The 19,901-nt window shown below is 43.8% G+C and overlaps 1 protein-coding gene across 1 annotated transcript in view; it reads right to left on the bottom strand.

Annotated features, from left to right (window-relative positions):
• Positions 1 to 19,901, bottom strand: part of TDRD9 (tudor domain containing 9) — a 107,977-nt gene that overhangs the window by 70,375 nt on the left and 17,701 nt on the right. Inside the window, exons 2-5 of the mRNA XM_058162816.1 lie at positions 10,415 to 10,521; positions 4,407 to 4,507; positions 2,495 to 2,716; positions 929 to 1,051 (exon numbers count right to left, since the gene is read on the bottom strand). Of these exons, the coding sequence (XP_058018799.1) occupies positions 929 to 1,006 (78 nt within the window). The 5' untranslated portion in view covers positions 1,007 to 1,051; positions 2,495 to 2,716; positions 4,407 to 4,507; positions 10,415 to 10,521. The remainder of the gene's footprint in view (positions 1 to 928; positions 1,052 to 2,494; positions 2,717 to 4,406; positions 4,508 to 10,414; positions 10,522 to 19,901) is intronic.

Genomic DNA, 19,901 nt, shown 5'->3' with positions numbered 1-19,901 from the left:
TTCTCGAAACCACCAGCTACTGGATCGTGCGATCCAGTCCAAACCGGGAGCATTTCACCCCTGGTTCAGGGCAATTATAAACCATTTATCTTGAAAACCACCCAGAGATGCCAGACATATAACTCATCTTGAGAAAATTAAAAGGTAAGAGCCATGTATACAATTAATCAACGTATGATTCATTTTACAACAGTTCAAAGTTATGACAGAAAAAAACATTACAACGTACCCTTGCAGTTATGATTATGATTGTCTCCACTGTCACATGCTCGCAAATCAAGCATTTGGCAACTAGTTCCATTTATGATGGTTGCAGCATCTTGCGGTCACATGATTACAATCTGCAACCTTCCTAGATGGCTTCTGACAAGCAGCATTAGGGAAGTCAGATTTGTTTAATGACAGTGTGATTCATTTCACAGCTCCAGTGATTAGCTTAACGACTGAAGTAAATATGCGGTAATGTGATGCATCACTTAGCGACACTTCTGGTCCTAACTTATTCCTAAGGCATTAATGTCCCAAAAATGGTTTTTCAAAAGGCAACTGGACTTTCTGTTTTGTTCTTGAAGGCATTTCGGTTTTCATCCAAGAAGCTTCTTCAGTTCTTGGATGAGAAGTGAAACACCTTCAAGGAAAAACAAAGTCCAGTTGGCTTTTGAAAAAGCACCTTTGGGACAACCATAACCTGAATGACTGAGAATTTTCATAGACACTAATACATCAATGTTTTTACTGTTTAAGCAAATGTTGTATACTGCATATCATTAACAGAACTCTCATGAAGACACCTATAGAAAGTATATGTGATAAAACCAATAAAAACAATATTAAATATAATTTTACATATGCATAATCCAAAGAAACCAGAGGTATTCAAGATAAACAGGCCAGTTCTACAGTGATGTTCTACTTTTCCCCAACTTACTTCATCTATGAAGATATGGGTGAACTCCAAAAGACTTTTGGCTCCAACTACTTTCTGTAGAAGGACACCGGTTGTCATATAAATCAGCTTCGTGTTCTTTGTTGCAACTTTTTCTAAACCAACCTGGAAAGTTGGAAAGATAAAACACATATTGTGTTTATTTAGAAATCATCAGGAAAACTATAAATATCCATGATAAACTCACCACTATATGTTAAAATATTGAAGTATTATATAGAAGCCCCACATTTATTTGAATGAACAGCATGGGTTGCAGCAAGTACTCCAATACTCTGTGGCTCAGACTGGTAAGACAGTCTGTTATTAACACACAGCTGCCTGCAATTACAATTACTGCAGGCTCGAGTCCCACCAGGCCCAAGGTTGACTCAGCCTTCCATTCTTTATAAGGTAGGTAAAATGAGGACCCAGATTGTTGGGGGGACAATAAGTTGACTTTGTATATAAATATACAAATATGATGAAGACTATTGCTAACATAGTGTAAGCCGCCCTGAGTCTTCGGAGAAGGGCGGGATATAAATGCAAATTTAAAAAAAAAAATCTCACTTGCCAAAATAATTCCATGGTCTTTAAGACATTACACAGACAAATGGTTGAGAAAAAATAAAAGGATACAAAATTTATCATATGATACAATTTTCTAAAAAAAAATTAAAATTAGCCCAGGGCATTAATATTGCATTGTCCCCTCATTTGTAGATAATAGTATCCATGTTTAAGTTGCTGCCACTATGTACCTTTTAAGTTGGTGCCTGTATTCCAATTATGTGTATATGGTTTGTACTAATGTACTTCAGTGTCATAAAGTCAAAGACATTTTGGTGCTTAGTGATTTCTATTCTTTAGATGAAAGGAAGATTTCCCAGAATATCTTATGAAAATTTAAAACAAAATTAAATTATAACAATTTGAAGTCAAAAACAATGTAGAATGCATTAATAAAACACTGGAACAGAAGCATTTTAAATGTCTGATTAAAGACATATTCAGAAGAAACTATACAAACATATTTGCAAAGAAAATATAAAAATATGAGCTCAGTCATCAAACTGGGGGGATCTTACAATGATAGACTACAAAAATACCTTTTAGTCAAGGATAGGATTTATCAGTGGAAGGAATCCAAGGAACCTCAACCATAAGGTTTCATCCAAAATACCAAGGGCATAGATCCAATAATAGTGGTTGTGCAATGAACAAAAGGCTATACAGACTGAATTTCTCATCCCTCCTTCAATCTCAAGACCCACTCCCAAGAGTTGATAACTCTTTAGACATAAATTTAGACGTAAAGAGGCTACAGATGGAACAATGGGAAAGTAGACTCCCGTTCCTCTTATACAACCTTATGTTTTGACCATTGTCTTCTCTACAAAGCTACATACATTTCTAATTTTAGTACACCCAGAAGCTATGAAAGAAATTAAATGAACTGGCTCTTACAGTACAGGGAATGAATTTTAAAAGGAGGGGGGAAGCAAAACCTGGATGTGATTTCCACTGCAGAGATATCATGTGATGCAGAATAACACATTGCTCTACCTGGTAGCCCACAAGTTCACCCAAGGGCCACGATCTCTGCTTGCTAATCCATCTTGCAATGCTGCTGGCACCAATTCTCCTGGGCTGTGTAACTACAATGTTACAATAAATAGAGTGCTGCACACAGTGATCCAAAACATACTGTGGAAGTTGTGTGCTTTTGCCACTACCAGTAGATCCATGTACAATTACCACTGAGTGGTTTTCTATCAACGAAACTATCTGAAATTTAAAAAGAAATGTTATTAAAAGGATGAGAGACCCAAACCTTAAAAATATTTTTGTAGTTCTGCCTTCTTTTTTTGCCTTAGCACTTTCTTTCAGTCTTAAAAATTCTAAATTTCTCTTTTCTATATTCTCTGTAGAAAATTCTTGTTGGTGTATTTTAGTTTCCAAAACTGCTTTGTCTCACTTTTTAGCCTCCTCCACTTCTACCATATTTGGCTCCCTACCCCAAAAAATTATCATTTCTCATCTTTTGCTGATCCAGCTGCTAAGCATTCTCCTCTAGAACATCTTCATCAAGAGCAAATCTCCAGATATTGTTAAATCCCAACTGTTGTTTTTTTTAAACCCATACTTTTAAGCCTTATTCCATAAAACCTTTGTTTATACATGAATTTCCTTTTATTCCCCAATCTTTTTTAACCAACACTACTTTACTTCACGTATAATTTATGAAGCATCCCTTAAATTGCTGGAGTACAATCAGCAGAAGATCATTTACGGTATTGTTAAATTCATTTTCCATTAAAACAAACATATACTAAAAAGGATACAATATACTGGAGAGTTATGTTTAAGTCAAATGCCTGGCAAGCAGTATAAGACAATAGCCTTGCTGCTTTATTGTAAGGACTGCAGTTCTTTTTCCATAGTAACTCCATGGTTCTGATTAATTTCTTTGAGATATTACTGAAATGTGAATAACTGTGGCAACATTATCCAAACTAAAGAAAAGATTATCACTGTCACATCAATGCTGCTGAAGAAAAGCATTTCAGGACACATACATCTCTTGAATTTGCAAAGTACAGTAGTGGCCAAATTTGTGGAAACCTTTTGGGAAAAGTGTATCTTTGAGGTTTGATGGCTAATAACACTACTTTTTTGGGGAGTTTCAAGATAATCATATTCCACTGCTGGAATAGCCTGGGAATACCCCAGACCTTAACCCAACTGAAAATCTATGAAACTGACTGAAGAAACTTGTTAGTCAGAAGCAACCCAGCAATAAAACCCACTTAATAGAAGCAATGATTCAATCTTGGCTTCACATTATAACAGCTGCAGAACTAAAAGACTTGGTTCTCTCCATGGAAAGACACTGTAAGGCCGTAATTCATGCTAAAGATTACCTAACTATTAACTGACATGATAATTTTTGTATATCTCATTTTTTCTATGGTGATAATTTTTTACATCTTGTTTTTTCCACGTTTCACTTTTCTTCTTTATACCGTAACTGCTATTCTAAAAGCAAATCCTTCATAAAAGTTATTACATTACATTCTTGATTAAATTATCTTTCCATTGATATATAATTTTATGGTACTACTCCCAAAAAAGTGGTGTTATTACTAGCTTTAGAAGATACACTTTTCCCAAAAGGTTTCCACAATTTTGGCCACTACTGTAAGTGGCATATTTACCAGCACTTTTGGCTCTGCACTTGTTATGTTCTGAGGAAGTGAATTTCCCATTCAAAATAAGGTGAACAGCAAACCCAGTTAGTCTAATGTAAACTTATATTTATGCAGACAAGCTTGAAAGACTGAAAAATAAAGTTAATTCAGCATCAGAAAAATCATTAATGGACAAAAGCAAAAGAAATCAAAGAAAAGTGATGGAGCAGGGGGAAGAAAGACCTAACAGTTGTAATTTTAGTTATATTTAAAAATAAATTGGTAACCTCTTCCTTGTATCTTGAGATGGGCAAATCAGGGTATTTGTAATTGTCATCTGGTATGTAAGTCACAAAAGTAGATTCATGCTGAAATAATCCTGGAGACACTAATGAAGAGATAAGAAATGCATGTTAATCAAAATACTGTACTCGGAGATCACACAATCTAAGTTTCCACAGATCAGATCAGCAGTAAATACTGAACACAAATTAGCACAAGAGATTTGTTCAGTTTGCATCTCTTCTGAATTATTGCCTGTTTTCTAATTCTTAACGTCCAAACTATTCCTTCAATTGTGCATAAGATCTATACTTGGCTCTATTACACAGAAGCATTCACACAGTAAAGAAACCTGCTTTTGGCAGGAATCTTGTAAGATGAAAAGAAATGAATGCAAGAACTAGTATCTCAGTGATCTAACTGAAATTTCTTCTCATTCATATGCACCATTTATATTTTGCTATTTCTTTCAAGCATCTGAAATTATGAATTTAGAAAGATAATAGATGCTCTAGTTTACACAACACATTAAACCGTAATGTTATTTATTCTTAATGTGCTCTGAGGACTCAGCAACACAGTGAATAAATTGTTATTTGTTTATTAATTTATAGTAATGTAAAGCCATAGTTGCCCGTTCTTGGTCCTTGTACACATTGAATTCTTCCCAAGTACCTAGTATATCATAATGTATTGGCATAGTATATGTGCAGATCCAAGCAGTACGGTCTATTGCAATTGACAAGACGAAAATTTTGTCATTGCGCAGATTTTCTAACTGAAGTCCAATACTCTTTGGTATGGCACTTATTGTTATCTTCTAAGAATAACACAATATAAAGAATCAACGAAAGAATAGTTGGCTTATGTTCTTTGGAAATCTGAATACCCTATGCCCAACAAAACCATGCTGGCACTTCACAAATTTTACTCATCACCTCTCAATTCCCTTTTTTTTTCTTTGTGCTCTAAGAGACAAATATCTGCTACATCTGCCAACCTTCCAAGTGGGAGGCGAGCGGCTTCACCACTAGGCCACTACACCGCTCTTTAGTCATCACTTCTATGTCCTTTAAACCAGAATTTTGCCAAACATCTTTCCAGAACATTTAACAAAAATCAATCCTCTTATGTGTTTTGCATTCACTCTTATCAGGGAAATATTTGTAAGCAAACCATATTAATATTTTAGTTCAGGTATTTCCCGTCTTGGGCTTTAACATTTACAGAATTCATTTCAATACCATTCCTTGACATACAAGGCGATTTGCATACAAATTAGTATTCCCATCACAAAATTCTCCTTCCAGCAATTCCACTTCAGTTTCATCAGAAATAATTTCATCACTTTTATTTGTAATTCGCTACACTCTGCTGCAAGCTTCTTGCTTCATTTTTCACCCACTTCTAAAACTACTTCTTTATATTCATCAAAATCATTCTGCAAGTTTTCTCCTTATCTCCTGAATACATTCTTTGCAACTAAGGTAGTCCTTGACCTACAGCATCGAGACACCAATTTTCATTGCTAAGTGATATTCTGTAGTTTCATTCAATTTTTCAAATTTTACTTTCATTCTTTCCTTTTTCCTAAAGTTCTAGTTTTGACACTGCCAAGTGGTCAGTCTCAGGTTCAGCAAACCATACTTGTATCCTTTACTAGTTGTTTTAATATTTTACTATAAAAAAATCAATCAATAATGTTTTAAGTTTACCTTCATATAACACTTTCCAAAAAAAGGCACAGATGTTCACCCATGGCACTCTTATGCTACATTTTGTCCTTTGAATCTGGATCTCTGCCTAATCTGGATATTTCTAATCCAACTGCATAATTACTTTGCATAGTTCTGGATTACAGACAGCAGAAACAGGGATGTTTTGTCTGCACAAGCATTAGAAGAGCCGCAGGCTGTTCACTCCTCTTGAACCCTCCCCACCTATCTCCCCCCACCCCATCTCTGCCATTTTAGGTGCCCACCTACTCCCTGGTGCTAACTGCCCCTGCCACTCAGCTGTATCTGCAGCCATGCCCACACAACAGCCAGGTCTTCTTTCATACACTGGGCTTCTTTTGCTAGTCCATGAAAGATAGCTCTGGCTATGCCAACACACACACACACTGGCTAGAAAGGTTATTTTGATCTTACACAGCTAAGGCCTTCTTTCATATGGCTTCTTTTGTAAAAGAAGGCCCTGGCTGGCTGCAAGATAATCCCCACATTGCACTAGTGTGAAAGAACGCCACGTGAAAGAAGGTTCTGTCAAGTATAGCAGTGGCACCTAATGAAGTGGGTGCAACAGTGGGGCAGCAGGGGCAACTGGTAGCAGCAGGTAGATGGGCAGCCAAAAAGCAATCCTATTTGTGGGTGGGCCAGATCAGGCCCGAATTTTGGACACATAGAGGGCTACAACAGCCAGAATTTTGAGAGAACCAGTAATAAAGTCTCTTTATTCAACATCACCATAACGTTGAACGGTCACTAAACAAATGGACTTTAAGGAAGGACTACCTATTATGCAGTTAGCTGATTTGTATCTTATTCTGTTATATAAGCCCCAATAACCAATATGCTTGTTCTGTGCTTCAGTGTGTTAGGCCCTGGCAACTGAATTAATTCAGTCAATTATAGAGCAAATTTAAATATTTTCCTGATATTCAACCAAATATACTTCCTTGTAATTTAAGCCATTATTTTCTCGTCCTGTCTTCTGGAATAACTCTGAACCATTCTCTGTCTTTCACATGACATCCAGTGCCTGAAAAGAGCTATTACGTCTCTCTATAATCTTCTCCAAAACATATCCAATGTTTCTAATGGTTCCTCCTAGGCTTGTTATTCCATTTATCATCTAATGGTCTACCTGGACATGCTCCAGTTTGACAGTCCTTCCTAAAATACAATGCTCAGAACTTGATGAAATATTCAGGTATGATCTGACTAACACTAAATAGACAGAAGTTACATATACTCAGAGTAACTTGCATTGTCTTGTTCAGTGATGGCTAACCTTTTTGCAATTGCGTGCCAGGAGAGGGGGGTTGCGCACGCGTGTGCCCACACCCATAATTCTATGCACCCTGCCCCTGTGCGCACGACCCCCCCCCATTCCCGTTTCTCTCTCACCAGGCTCCAGAGCCTCTCTAGTGGGACCAGAAGTTGGCAGATAGGCTGTTTTCGGCCTCTGGAGGGCCTCCGATGGAGAGGAAGACCATTTTCGCCCTCCTCAGACTCCTAGAAAGGCTCTGGAGCCTGGTGAGAGAGAAAAACAGGCCTTCTCGACCACCCTGAGGCCCTCCGGAAGCAGAAAAAAGCCTGCTTCCCTACTTCTGGTGGGCCCAGAAGGCCCGAAAATCAGCTGGCCACCATGCACATGAACGCCAGAGCTGAGCTCACGTGTCCACCAATATGGTTACGTGTGCCACCTGTGGCACAAGTGCCATAGGTTCGCCATCACAACACTAGAGGTTTAGAACAAGCCAGAATCTTAACCATAGCCTGAAACAGTCTTACAATCCTGGCTTGTTCTAAATTGCAAAACCCACCTCCCTGGTTGTGATGCAGTAAATTTAAGTAAAGTGAACTGTTTATATCTGATCTTAATAACTAAGATAACTAATTATTAAAGTATGGTAACTAAAAATAATCCATTCTTATGTTAAGAGTTATAGTATTGATAATAAAATGCTACTATTAATATTGGGCTATTTTTAAGTATGCATTTCTTCTGAACGACTCATATATACTGTCACAACATTATAGAGCTGGCTGGTATCCACCCCCTGGCAAATTCAAAGATGTCAGTATGGAAACATCACGAGCTCTGTACAATTTGACCAAATGAGCTAGAAGAGATTTCAAGTTGCTAAGAGAAATATTTCAAGTGTTGCTAGAAAAATACACACGCAGTCTCTGGCTAATAGACGAAGAATAACCCACGCTTTGGATTCTCCAAGCAGCGCGCTGGAGAAACATTAAGAGTTCTGTACAATTTAACCAAATAAGCTAGAAGAGATTTCAAGCTGCTAAGAGAAATATTTCAAGTGTTGCTAGAAAAATGTGTTGGTTAATAACTAGAAAACTGTATTTATTTTTTATACAGTTCCAAACAGGAAAACACTGCCTTGCATAAATGGAGGAAGTATTTTATTCCCATCTACTTTCTAGTTAAAGCTAAAACACATTTTGATCATCAGTTTCTTCAGAAAAATTTCCCAAGGTACCACTTTATTCTTATAATAAACATTATAAATAATTGTAGTATAAGGTTCCACCCCTATCCAATCCTTCTATTAGAAGACATAACAAAGGTGATAATATTATTAAACATTTATACCTAGCTTTTACTCATCAGTATTCCATCTACTTGGGTTGTATTTGTAACATCAATGATCCAAACTATTTAAAATATTAAATGTTTTTATTTGGCATAGCATTCTTCCTCTGGGTGCACAACTCTTGCTCTTTAATATATTATTCTAGTTTTTTATAGGGCAAAATGTTCAGTCATTGAGATTCAGGCATTTTTTAAAATCTATGTTGTTAGAGTGTGCACAGGTCTATCACAGGTCTGTCTTAACCCAGAAGCAAGTACAGCCAACAATGATTTGTTTCAAATAGTGGTTTTTATCTACAATAGGAATATAGGAATACTATACATACACACGCCTACAAGCATTATCTAATCAAACAGCAATTACAGCAGGAAAGAAACTCAACAACGAATACTCTAGCAGGGCCTCCTCTTTTTACACAGGCTCTTAAAGGGATAACAGCCAAAGACTCTGCTGACTCATTCCCCTCATTCCATCACCTGGTCAGCTCTTAAATTATCACCTTGACATATGTATATATAAATAATTAATGTTGTTGGAAGTACAGCTAATGCATTTATTAACTCTCTTAATTAAATAGAAAGACATATCTGAGACCTATCATTCAAGTGTGGCCCCAAAAATATTTGTTATAATTTCCTAACTGTTCTGTTAAAATAAAGTAAGATTGTTTGATCTGTGATTCAATATGTTGCGTTAATGCAGGCTACAGAATGGGTAAAACAGAAAAATGATAACAAGTAAGCTTCATCAGTAAAATCAACCAGCAGATAGCTGGAACAGGAGATGTTCACATTCTGATCATCTCTGTGAGATTACTGCAATTCACTTTATATTGAACTGTCCTTAAAGAAAATTCCACATTTACAACCTGACACAAGATCAGTGTTAGTTACAGGTTAGGTAATTACAAGGCAATCCTTAAGTTATCGCAGCAATTGGGGTGACAATTTCTATCACTAAATGATGTGATCATAAAGTGCAATGTCACATGATTGCATCACTTAGTAACGGCAATCCCTGCAGTCCCTATTACTGTTGTTAAGCAAGGATTATGGGTTGTTAAGCAAGCACACTGAACTAAGAGTGGGGACACCCCGATTCCGCTTCATCTTAGATCAATTGGTAATGTTTTGGCCAATCACTCTTTCTCAGTCCAATCTTTCTTCCTAGGGTGATTGTTGTGGAGAAAAATAAGAGGAAATGTAGGCTATAGTGAGTTCCTGTATAAAGAAGATGGAAGGCAAACCAAATAGACAAATAAGTAATTTTAGGTTATCTACACTTGATCTTAATCAAACAGCCAAAGCGTAGTATTATAAAGATCAATAGCTGTCCATAGCTGTCCATTAATTTACTCAATTTACTTTTAAAGTTACCCAAGTTAGTGGTCACAACTGTGTCTTATGTGAATGAATTCAAAAGGTTAGTGTAAGGGTTATGTGAAGAAGTGCTTCCTTCCATCTCTTTTCAAATTCCTTTCAGCCAGCTTCACTGGATGTTCTCCGTTCCTGGCATATTCAGCTCTTGCTGATGAAATGGGTAAAAAACAAAGCCATTACTTCAAATACAATATCTTATTGCAATGTTTCCCAAATGCCACATTTCACAATCCATTTTATGCTTAATGCATGATTGGACAGGATATCTAAGATAAGAAGAAAGTGGGGAGAATACCTGGTTTACAGGAAGAACAGCTGTCACTTGCTGCCTCAAGTTCTTTTGTCTCCAATTGTCTATAACTTTTTATATAGTCCTCTCCATCATTTTGCAATATAGGTGTCCTAGAAGTAAAAAAAAAAATGAATTAAAATGAAAACTTAAAATAAAAATCCGACTGACAAGCTCTGAGTAATTTTATGAAGATGCATATTAGTTACGGCCAGTTTTCTGATCCGATGCTGATTGAGAAGTTTATAAGAATCCACAGAGGGAAGCCAAACAAGTTATTAGTGCTACTAAAGTACAGAAAGAGGAGTAACTAGCTAAATCTATTAAAGAGGAAGATAAAAGGGGAAAAACCTATGCAATCATTAAAAGGGACAACTTTAACCATATAAACAGTGGAATTAAATATCTAGAAATGTCACATATGAGGCAAAATTACAACTGCTGGTCATCTTTCCATGCATTAATCTATGATTCTATGACCTAGGACGCATGCGCCAAGATGGCGCGGTAGAAATCTTCGCGGGGAGCGGTTGGCGGCCTTTCCTAGGGCCGGGACCGGGAGGTGGCTTTTTTTAGACCTTCTGGTCCCGGACCCTGCCGGGAGAACACCTTAGGCAGCATCTGGGACGATGCTGGCCGGATTTGAAGCTCCAGGACGTTTGGTGAGCTCGGCGTTTTCCTCGGCACTCTGAGGGGCGGCGGTTGCGGCCGCGGCGGCCGCGGTATGGCCCTTGGGCCTGGCGGCGGTGGCGGCTGCAGCGGAGGCCTCCCCCAGAGCCTGAAGATTTCCAACGGCGCCGGAGAATGGATGAGAGTGGCTCTCCCTACGCTGTTTCCTTCGGTGCTGCCCTCGGCTCTTGTTGGGGCGGCCGCCGCGGCATGGCATGGCTTTTGGGTCTGGCGGCGGCGGCGGCGGTGGCGATAGAGGCCCTCCAAGAGCTGCGGGCCCACCTCCAGGAGCTGCGGGCCTTTCTAGCATCGCCGGATGGGAGATGGCTGGATACTCTCCCATGGTGTTCCCTCGGTGTGTCCCTTGGCCCTCTGTTTGGGTAGGGGTCGCAGCGGTCGCGGCATGGCTTCCGGGTTCGGGGCAGCGGCGGCGTGGGCGCCACCCCACTACAGGGGCTGTAGGTGTCTTCATCAGCGCTGGAGGGCTATTCCATCGACGCCAGAGAGGAGAATATCGGACGTGGGAGAAGCAGAGGTAGAGGGTCTAATGGGTTATCTGGAGGGTCCAGCCCGTTGAGGAGAGAGTTGGAGATGTGGCTGGCCTCTTTAGACCCCCTACCATTTGTTCCGAGATGGGGTAGTGGTGGCCTCATTAAGACTGAGACTAAGAGACTAAGATTAAGATCAAATCCTGGAGAATCAGAGTGGCCCGGTATGGAGTTTCTGGTCCATATCCTCTTCGTCATCAAGGCCTATATTAACTTTTCAACATCTAGGCTGAATGGACTGGCTCGGACTGGAGGAGAGTGGCTAGCTTATTCGGAGCCATGGCCTATACTGTTGGGCGAGAACTTTGCTGAAATGACATCTAGACTGCTGGATGGGCTGCTAATCGCACCACAATTTTATTATGCGAAGATTTTCTATCATGGACCTTCTTGCCCTGCGAGATTCCTCTCTCGCAGGCTTGGCCCTCCTCACTATCGAGGGCCCACCTTGAGGACGGGTTTTGGAACCCCGAGAGCTGGCATGCTAAATCTAGGAGGCTTAGGGGATTTTTAGTTAATTGTTTTAACCGTTTTTAAGTGGGAGTTTTAATGGAAATTTTAAGGGGAGGGAACCGACGGGTCTGGGTTGGGGTGGGTGGGAGGGTTAGGTGGGGATGGGGGTGGGAGGGTTAGGTGGGTGAGGGGTAGCCCGTCGGGAGGGAAACCAGTTCCAGCGCATGCTCGTGGCGACTATCAAATGGGTTCGGAGGTTATGGGGGAGTGTGTTCCTTTGTGTGAGGGTGAGTCTATTTGCACGGTAAGTGGAGGGGCAGATATGGCGGAAGGGGGATCGATCGACATAGGGGGTCACGCTGCTCGATGTCTGCAGGCGATCGCGCCCCGATCCCCTGACTTCTCCTGCCTCGGATGGTCAAGACCCTCAGAGCCTGGGCCTTCGCCTGATGTTATGCAACGCACGGTCCGTGGCCAATAAGGCCCCTAATACATGATCTGATTCAGGGGTGCCGGATATTATAGGCGCACGGAGACCTGGTTGGGCACTGAAGGGGGTGTGCCCCTGATCGAGATGTGCCCACCGGGTTTCCGTGCATTCCATCAGCCGAGGGCCCAGGGTAGGGGTGGAGGGGTGGCGGTTGCTATTAAAGAGAGTCTAGAGCCGAGGGAGACCACTGTACCTCAGATTGCCGGGTGTGAATCCTCTCTGTGAGGTGGGGTCATAGATGTCAGATGGGCTTGCTGGTCGCGTACCTGGCTCCTTGCTGCGTGACAGCTGCCCTGCCCGAGCTCCTGGAGGTGCTAGCCGGGGTGGCAGTGGAGACCCCCAGACTTTTAGTCATGGGGGACTTTAACTTGCCATCTGCCGGCTCGTCATCGACGGTAGCTCGGGAGTTCCTGGCCTCCATGACGGCCTTGGACCTGACTCAAGTAGTGGATGGCCCCACTCACATCGGGGGAGGCACACTGGACCTGATTTTGTCTCTGGTCAGTGGTTGAGAGATCTGGACTTAAAGGAAATAGTCATTGAACCTTTGTCATGGTCAGATCACTCTCCTTCGCCTGGCCTTTCTGACCGCTACCCAACACCGCAGGGGGACGGAACCATTACGGTGGTACCGACCCAGGCGCCTGATGGACCCAGAGAGGTTTCGGACGGAGCTTGGGCCACTTCCTGAGGGTCTGGCTCACGGCACGGCAGAGGAACTAGCTGCAGCCTGGGAACGGGCTGCGGCTGGGGCTTTAGACCGTGTCAGGCCTTTGCGGCCTCTGACCCGCGCAGATCCCAACCGCCCTTGGTTCTCCGAGGAGCTGAGGGGGATGAAACACCAGAGAAGACGCCTAGAGAGTTTCTGGAGGTCCAGCCGTTCAGAGGCTGATCGGACACTAGTTAGATCCTATACCAGGACCTACCTAGTGGCACTGAGGGAAGCGAGGCGCCACGCCTCCTCATTGCGTCGGCAGATAACCGCCCAGCTGCCCTGTTTCGGGTGACCCGCTCCCTCCTTCGCCAGGGGGAGCGGGATGACCCGTTGCGGGGACGTGCTGAGGAGTTTAACGGTTATCTATACGATAAAATCGTTCAGCTTAGGGACGGTTTGGACCAAAATTGTGGCGATTCAGACGAGGTATCTGAGGGCGGTCTTGGTGATGTTGTGTGGGATGAGTTTGACCCTGTGACTCCCGAGGACATGGACAGGTTGCTGGGTAGATTGAATGCCACCACGTGTTTACTGGACCCGTGCCCCTCCTGGCTGGTGCTGGCCACTCAGGAGGTGACACGAGGCTGGCTCCAGGGGATTACAAGTGCTTCCTTGTTGGAGGGAGTCTTTCCGGCCGCCTTGAAAGAGGCGGTGGTGAGGCCCTCCTCAAGAAGCCTTCCTGACCCGCTGTTTTAGGTAATTATCGTCCGGTCTCCAACCCGCCGCGCGAAGGTTGTAGAGAGTATGGTGGCATATCAGTTCCCCTGCACCTGGAGGAAACTGTCTATCTGGACCTGCTCCAGTCCGGCTTCCGCCCGGTTACAGCACTGAGACGGCTTTGGTCGCGTTGGTGGATGATCTCTGGAGGGCCAGGGACAGGGTTATTCCTCTGCCCTGGTCCTATTAGACCTCTCAGCGGCTTTTGATACCATCGACCATGGTATCTTGCTGCGCCGGTTGGGGGATTGGGAGTGGAGGCACCGCTTATCGGTGGTTCTCCTCCTATCTCTCCGACCGTCGCAGACGGTGTTGACGGGGGCAGAGGTCACCCCGCGCCTCACTTGTGGGTGCCGCAGGGGTCGATTCTCTCGCCTTCTGTTCAACATCTATATGAAGCCGCTGGGTGAGATCATCAGTGGTTACGGTGTGAGGTACCAGCTGTACGCTGATGACACCCAGCTGTACTTTTCACACGGGCCACCCCAATGAAGCTATCAAGTGCTGTCCCGGTGTTTGGAAGCCGACGGGTCTGGATGGGGAGAAACAGGCTCAAGCTCAATCCTCCAAGACGGAGTGGCTGTGGATGCCGGCATCCCGCACAGTCAGCTGAGTCCGCGGCTGACTGTCGGGAGCGAGTCATTGGCCCCGATGGAGAGGGTGCGCAATTTGGGCGTTCTCCTGGATGAACGGCTGTCTTTGAAGATCACCTGACGGCCGCCTCCAGGAGAGCTTTCCACCAGGTTCGCCTGGTGCGCCAGTTGCGCCTTTCTAGACCGGGATGCCTTGTGCACAGTCACTCACGCCTTGTGACGCCTCGCCTGGATTACTGCAATGCTCTACATGGGGCTCCCTTGAGGGGCATCCGGAGGCTACAGTTAGTCCAGAATGCAGCTGCGCTGGTGATAGAGGGAGCCTCGTGGCTCCCGAGTGACACCTATCCTGCGCAGGCTGCACTGGCTGCCTGTGGCCTTCCGGTGCGCTTCAAGGTGTTGGTGAACGCCTTTAAAGCGCCCATGGCATAGGGCCGGGTTACTTACGGGACCGCCTGCTGCTACCGAATACCTCTCACCGACCCGCGCCTCACAGAGAGGGACTCTCAGGGTGCCGCCGGCGCGACAGTGTCGCCTGGCGACACCCAGGGAAGGGCCTTCTCTGTGGGGCTCCCGCCTCTGGAACGAACTCCCCCCAGGACTTCGTCAACTTCCGGACCTCCGAACCTTTCGCCGCGAGCTTAAAACTTACTTATTTATCTGCGCTGGCCTGGGGTAGTTTTTAAGTTTATAGGTATTTTAATGGGTTTTAGTCTCAAATTTTAATTGTGGCCAATTTTAATAAGTTTTTTAATTGTATTTTAATTGTATTTTAATTGTATTTTAATTGTATTTTAATTGTATTTTAATTGTATTTTAATTGTGGCCAATTTTAATAAATAAATAAATAAATAAATAAATAAATAAATAAATAAAGATGAGTTTGACCCTGTGACTCCGAGGACATGGACAGGTTGCTGGGTAGATTGAATGCCACCACGTGTTTACTGGACCCGTGCCCTCCTGGCTGGTGCTGGCCACTCAGGAGGTGACACGAGGCTGGCTCCAGGGGATTACAAGTGCTTCCTTGTTGGAGGGAGTCTTCCGCCGCCTTGAAAGAGGCGGTGGTGAGGCCCTCCTCAAGAAGCCTTCCTGACCCGCTGTTTTAGGTAATTATCGTCCGGTCTCCAACCCGCCGCGCGAAGGTTGTAGAGAGTATGGTGGCATATCAGTTCCCCTGCACCTGGAGGAAACTGTCTATCTGGACCTGCTCCAGTCCGGCTTCCGCCCGGTTACAGCACTGAGACGGCTTTGGTCGCGTTGGTGGATGATCTCTGGAGGGCCAGGGACAGGGTTATTCCTCTGCCCTGGTCCTATTAGACCTCTCAGCGGCTTTTGATACCATCGACCATGGTATCTTGCTGCGCCGGTTGGGGGATTGGGAGTGGAGGCACCGCTTATCGGTGGTTCTCCTCCTATCTCTCCGACCGTCGCAGACGGTGTTGACGGGGGCAGAGGTCACCCCGCGCCTCACTTGTGGGTGCCGCAGGGGTCGATTCTCTCGCCTTCTGTTCAACATCTATATGAAGCCGCTGGGTGAGATCATCAGTGGTTACGGTGTGAGGTACCAGCTGTACGCTGATGACACCCAGCTGTACTTTTCACACGGGCCACCCCAATGAAGCTATCAAGTGCTGTCCCGGTGTTTGGAAGCCGACGGGTCTGGATGGGGAGAAACAGGCTCAAGCTCAATCCTCCAAGACGGAGTGGCTGTGGATGCCGGCATCCCGGTACAGTCAGCTGAGTCCGCGGCTGACTGTCGGGAGCGAGTCATTGGCCCCGGCGGAGAGGGTGCGCAATTTGGGCGTTCTCCTGGATGAACGGCTGTCTTTGAAGATCACCTGACGGCCGCCTCCAGGAGAGCTTTCCACCAGGTTCGCCTGGTGCGCCAGTTGCGCCTTTCTAGACCGGGATGCCTTGTGCACAGTCACTCACGCCTTGTGACGCCTCGCCTGGATTACTGCAATGCTCTACATGGGGCTCCCGTTGAGGGGCATCCGGAGGCTACAGTTAGTCCAGAATGCAGCTGCGCGGGTGATAGAGGGAGCCCCTCGTGGCCCCCGAGTGACACCTATCCTGCGCAGGCTGCACTGGCTACCTGTGGCCTTCCGGGTGCGCTTCAAGGTGTTGGTGAACGTCTTTAAAGCGCCCATGGCATAGGGCCGGGTTACTTACGGGACCGCCTGCTGCTACCGAATACCTCTCACCGACCCGTGCGCTCTCACAGGAGGGACTCTCAGGGTGCCGCCGGCGCGACAGTGTCGCCTGGCGACACCCAGGGAAGGGCCTTCTGTGGGGGCTCCCGCCCTCTGGAACGAACTCCCCCCAGGACTTCGTCAACTTCCGGACCTCCGAACCTTTCGCCGCGAGCTTAAAACTTACTTATTTATCTGCGCTGGCCTGGGGTAGTTTTTAAGTTTATAGGTATTTTAATGGGTTTTAGTCTCAAATTTTAATTGTGGCCAATTTTAATAAGTTTTTTAATTGTATTTTAATTGTATTTATATTGTATTGTCTATTTTACTTGGCTGTGAACCGCCCTGAGTCCTTCGGGAGAAGGGCGGTATACAAATTTAATAAATAAATAAATAAATAAATAAATGACATGTTGAGTTTCATTACCAAGCAGAGATAAGAATAGACATATTGTGTAAAAACCTAAATTGAAGCTGATAACTCTAACAGGTTGGTTTTTTTTAAATGACAGGGAACTAACTATTCCAGCATTCTACTAATGTCGTTACTAAGAGAAAGTGACAGGGCATTAAGAAGGCAAGTAAAGTATGAAAATTTAAATGGGAAAAAAAATAAGATGGAGCAAAGCCACTGGAAATTGCTCTCTTGAACACAAGCATTTCTGACAGCATCCCTTCACAAACCTCAATCATTTTAGGGCCTTATTTTCCACTTTAATGCCCAATTCTCTATCCCAGCATCAGTGCTTCCATAAGGAAAGGGCTGGAGGTTTCATGTAAAACGGATGCCAACCACTCAACCAAAGGGTGTGCTTTCAACCATACTGATGCTCTTATGAAACACCAATCTCTTCTTGACCAAACACCTGTATCTCCCTTTTTTATCTCCAGGACTTTCTTTTTAAGGGGAAAGATTAAGAATGTGCTGCTCAAAATGGCAACAGCACTAACACTTGTTTTTCCATTCTTTAAATACTCTTACGCAGTGCTGAAAACCAAAATTTTTTACTACCGGTTCTGTGGGCATGGCTTGGTGGGCGTGGCAGAGGAAGGATACTCCAAAATCCCCATTCCCTCCCCACTCCTTGGGGAAGGATATTGCAAACTCTCCATTCCCACCCCACTTTGGGGCCAGCCAGAGGTGGCATTTGCCAGTTCTCCGAACTACTCAAAATTTCCGCTACTGGTTCTCCAGAACCTGTCAGAACTTGCTGGATTTCACCCTTGCTCTTACATGTATTATCACCCACATTACTAAAACTCTATGGAGATTCTCAGTCATCCAGGTCATGGTTGTCCCAAAGGTGCTTTTTTCAGGGGGCAATTGGACTTGGTTTTTCTTTGAAGATGTTTCATTTCTCATCCAAGACGCTTCTTCAGCTCTGACTGGATGATGGAGAATGGAAGGATTTATATTCTTTACACATCTCTGCAGGAATATAAATCCTTCCATTCCCCACAATCCAGTCAGAGCCGAAGAAGCTTCTTGGATGAGAAGCGAAAAATCCAGTTGCCTCCTGAAAAAAAAAACATCTTTGGGACATCCACATTACTGTTTGCTATAAAATGCACAACTGTGCTATCACAGCAAATATAGATGCAACTAAACATTGCGAGGGAGCACTTAACAAAAGTCTGCTCTGTTGAAGAGAGTACGTAGCTTTAACCTTAATAGTGTATGGCAGCATGTAGCACACAGCTGAGATTACACCGTCAGCAATAGCACACATACAGTAAATGCTAGTCCTCAACGTACGACCACAATTGAACTCAAAATTTATGTTGTTAAGTGAAAAAAATTTTAAGTGAGTTTTGTCCCATTTTATGACTTTTTCTTGCTACATTTGTTAAATGACCGCAATCGTTGAATTAATAACTTGGTTAAGTGAATCTGGTTTCTCCATTGACTTTGCTTGTCAGAAGGTCATGAAAGGGGATCACATAATTCTGGGACATTGCAACCATCATAAATGTGAGTCAGTTTTCAAGCATCCGAATGTAAATCACGTGGCTATGGGAATGCTGCAATGGTCATAAATTGTCGTGTCCCACTCCTCCGCTGATGGCCGGGTCAGGGAAATCCGAATCAGGCGTGCCTCTGCAGTTCTGCCAAAGTCCTAGCAAAGTTCTCAAGGCAGGCAGGAGACCAGAAAGTGACTTCAGCAAGATAAGGTAGACTTTGCCTGACTCAGAGAATGCCAGAAAGCAGATCCTTTATATAGGCCATGGGGTGTGGCTCCATGACTCAGCACTTATCCAGGCCTGCCCCTCCCTTCCTTCTGTTGACGCCGCCTATCAATTCTCCTGAACCGAGGGTCACTCCAGTCTGCAGCTGTTGGTAATTGACCTTCCTCAGGCTCACATGCTGTGGGGGAGGGGGAGGGGTCTAGTTGCTCCGTTTGCCTGGGCATGGAGCCAGAGCTGGGGGCTGGAGGCACTTCTTCCTCCTCGGCCTGTCTGGGCATGGAGCCAGGGCTGGGGCCGGGAGGCATGCTAGGACATTCCTCAGCGTTCGGAAGCAGATAAGACGGGCCCGGCTGCAAGGAAAGCGGACGAGGCACAACATAAATGTGAAAAATTGTCATAAGTCACTTTTTTCATTTCCGTCAAAGTGAAACTTCGAACAGTCACTAAACAAACTGTTGTAAATCGAGGACTACCTGCATATCTATTTTATCTGTATTGTACATTTACAGTGTAAGATTGCCGAACTCACAGTAATTTTGAATATCAATGAAAAAAGGTCTTCTGATGTTGCTTTTTGTATTATTCTGATGTTTCTTAAATAAATATTCATACTCCAATTTGCAGATTCTCAGTTAAATTCCTAACAGGAAAGGCTTTATCAATTCTCCAAAAGAGTGTGTGGAAAGTAAAGGGTTTTTCTGTCTCCTTTTATAAAACTACTGCTTCGGATCATAAGATGAAAACAATGACAGGAGATTCAGGGAAGATAAAATACTTCATATATTCTCAACCTACAGAATTTGCCACGGAACTGGAAGCGTCGCAGCAAGACTGGCTGGAAAGTAACAGGCTCCAACGAGCCTTGCAAAAACCCAGCCTGACAAACCACTGTTGGGGATCTTCCAACCGGATCTGTCTTGTAGGGA

This window comes from Ahaetulla prasina, chromosome 1 (assembly GCF_028640845.1).
Source record: "Ahaetulla prasina isolate Xishuangbanna chromosome 1, ASM2864084v1, whole genome shotgun sequence".
Lineage (NCBI taxonomy): Eukaryota > Metazoa > Chordata > Lepidosauria > Squamata > Colubridae > Ahaetulla > Ahaetulla prasina.
Note: the sequence above shows the minus strand (reverse complement) of the source record. Positions and strands in the feature narration are given on the sequence as shown.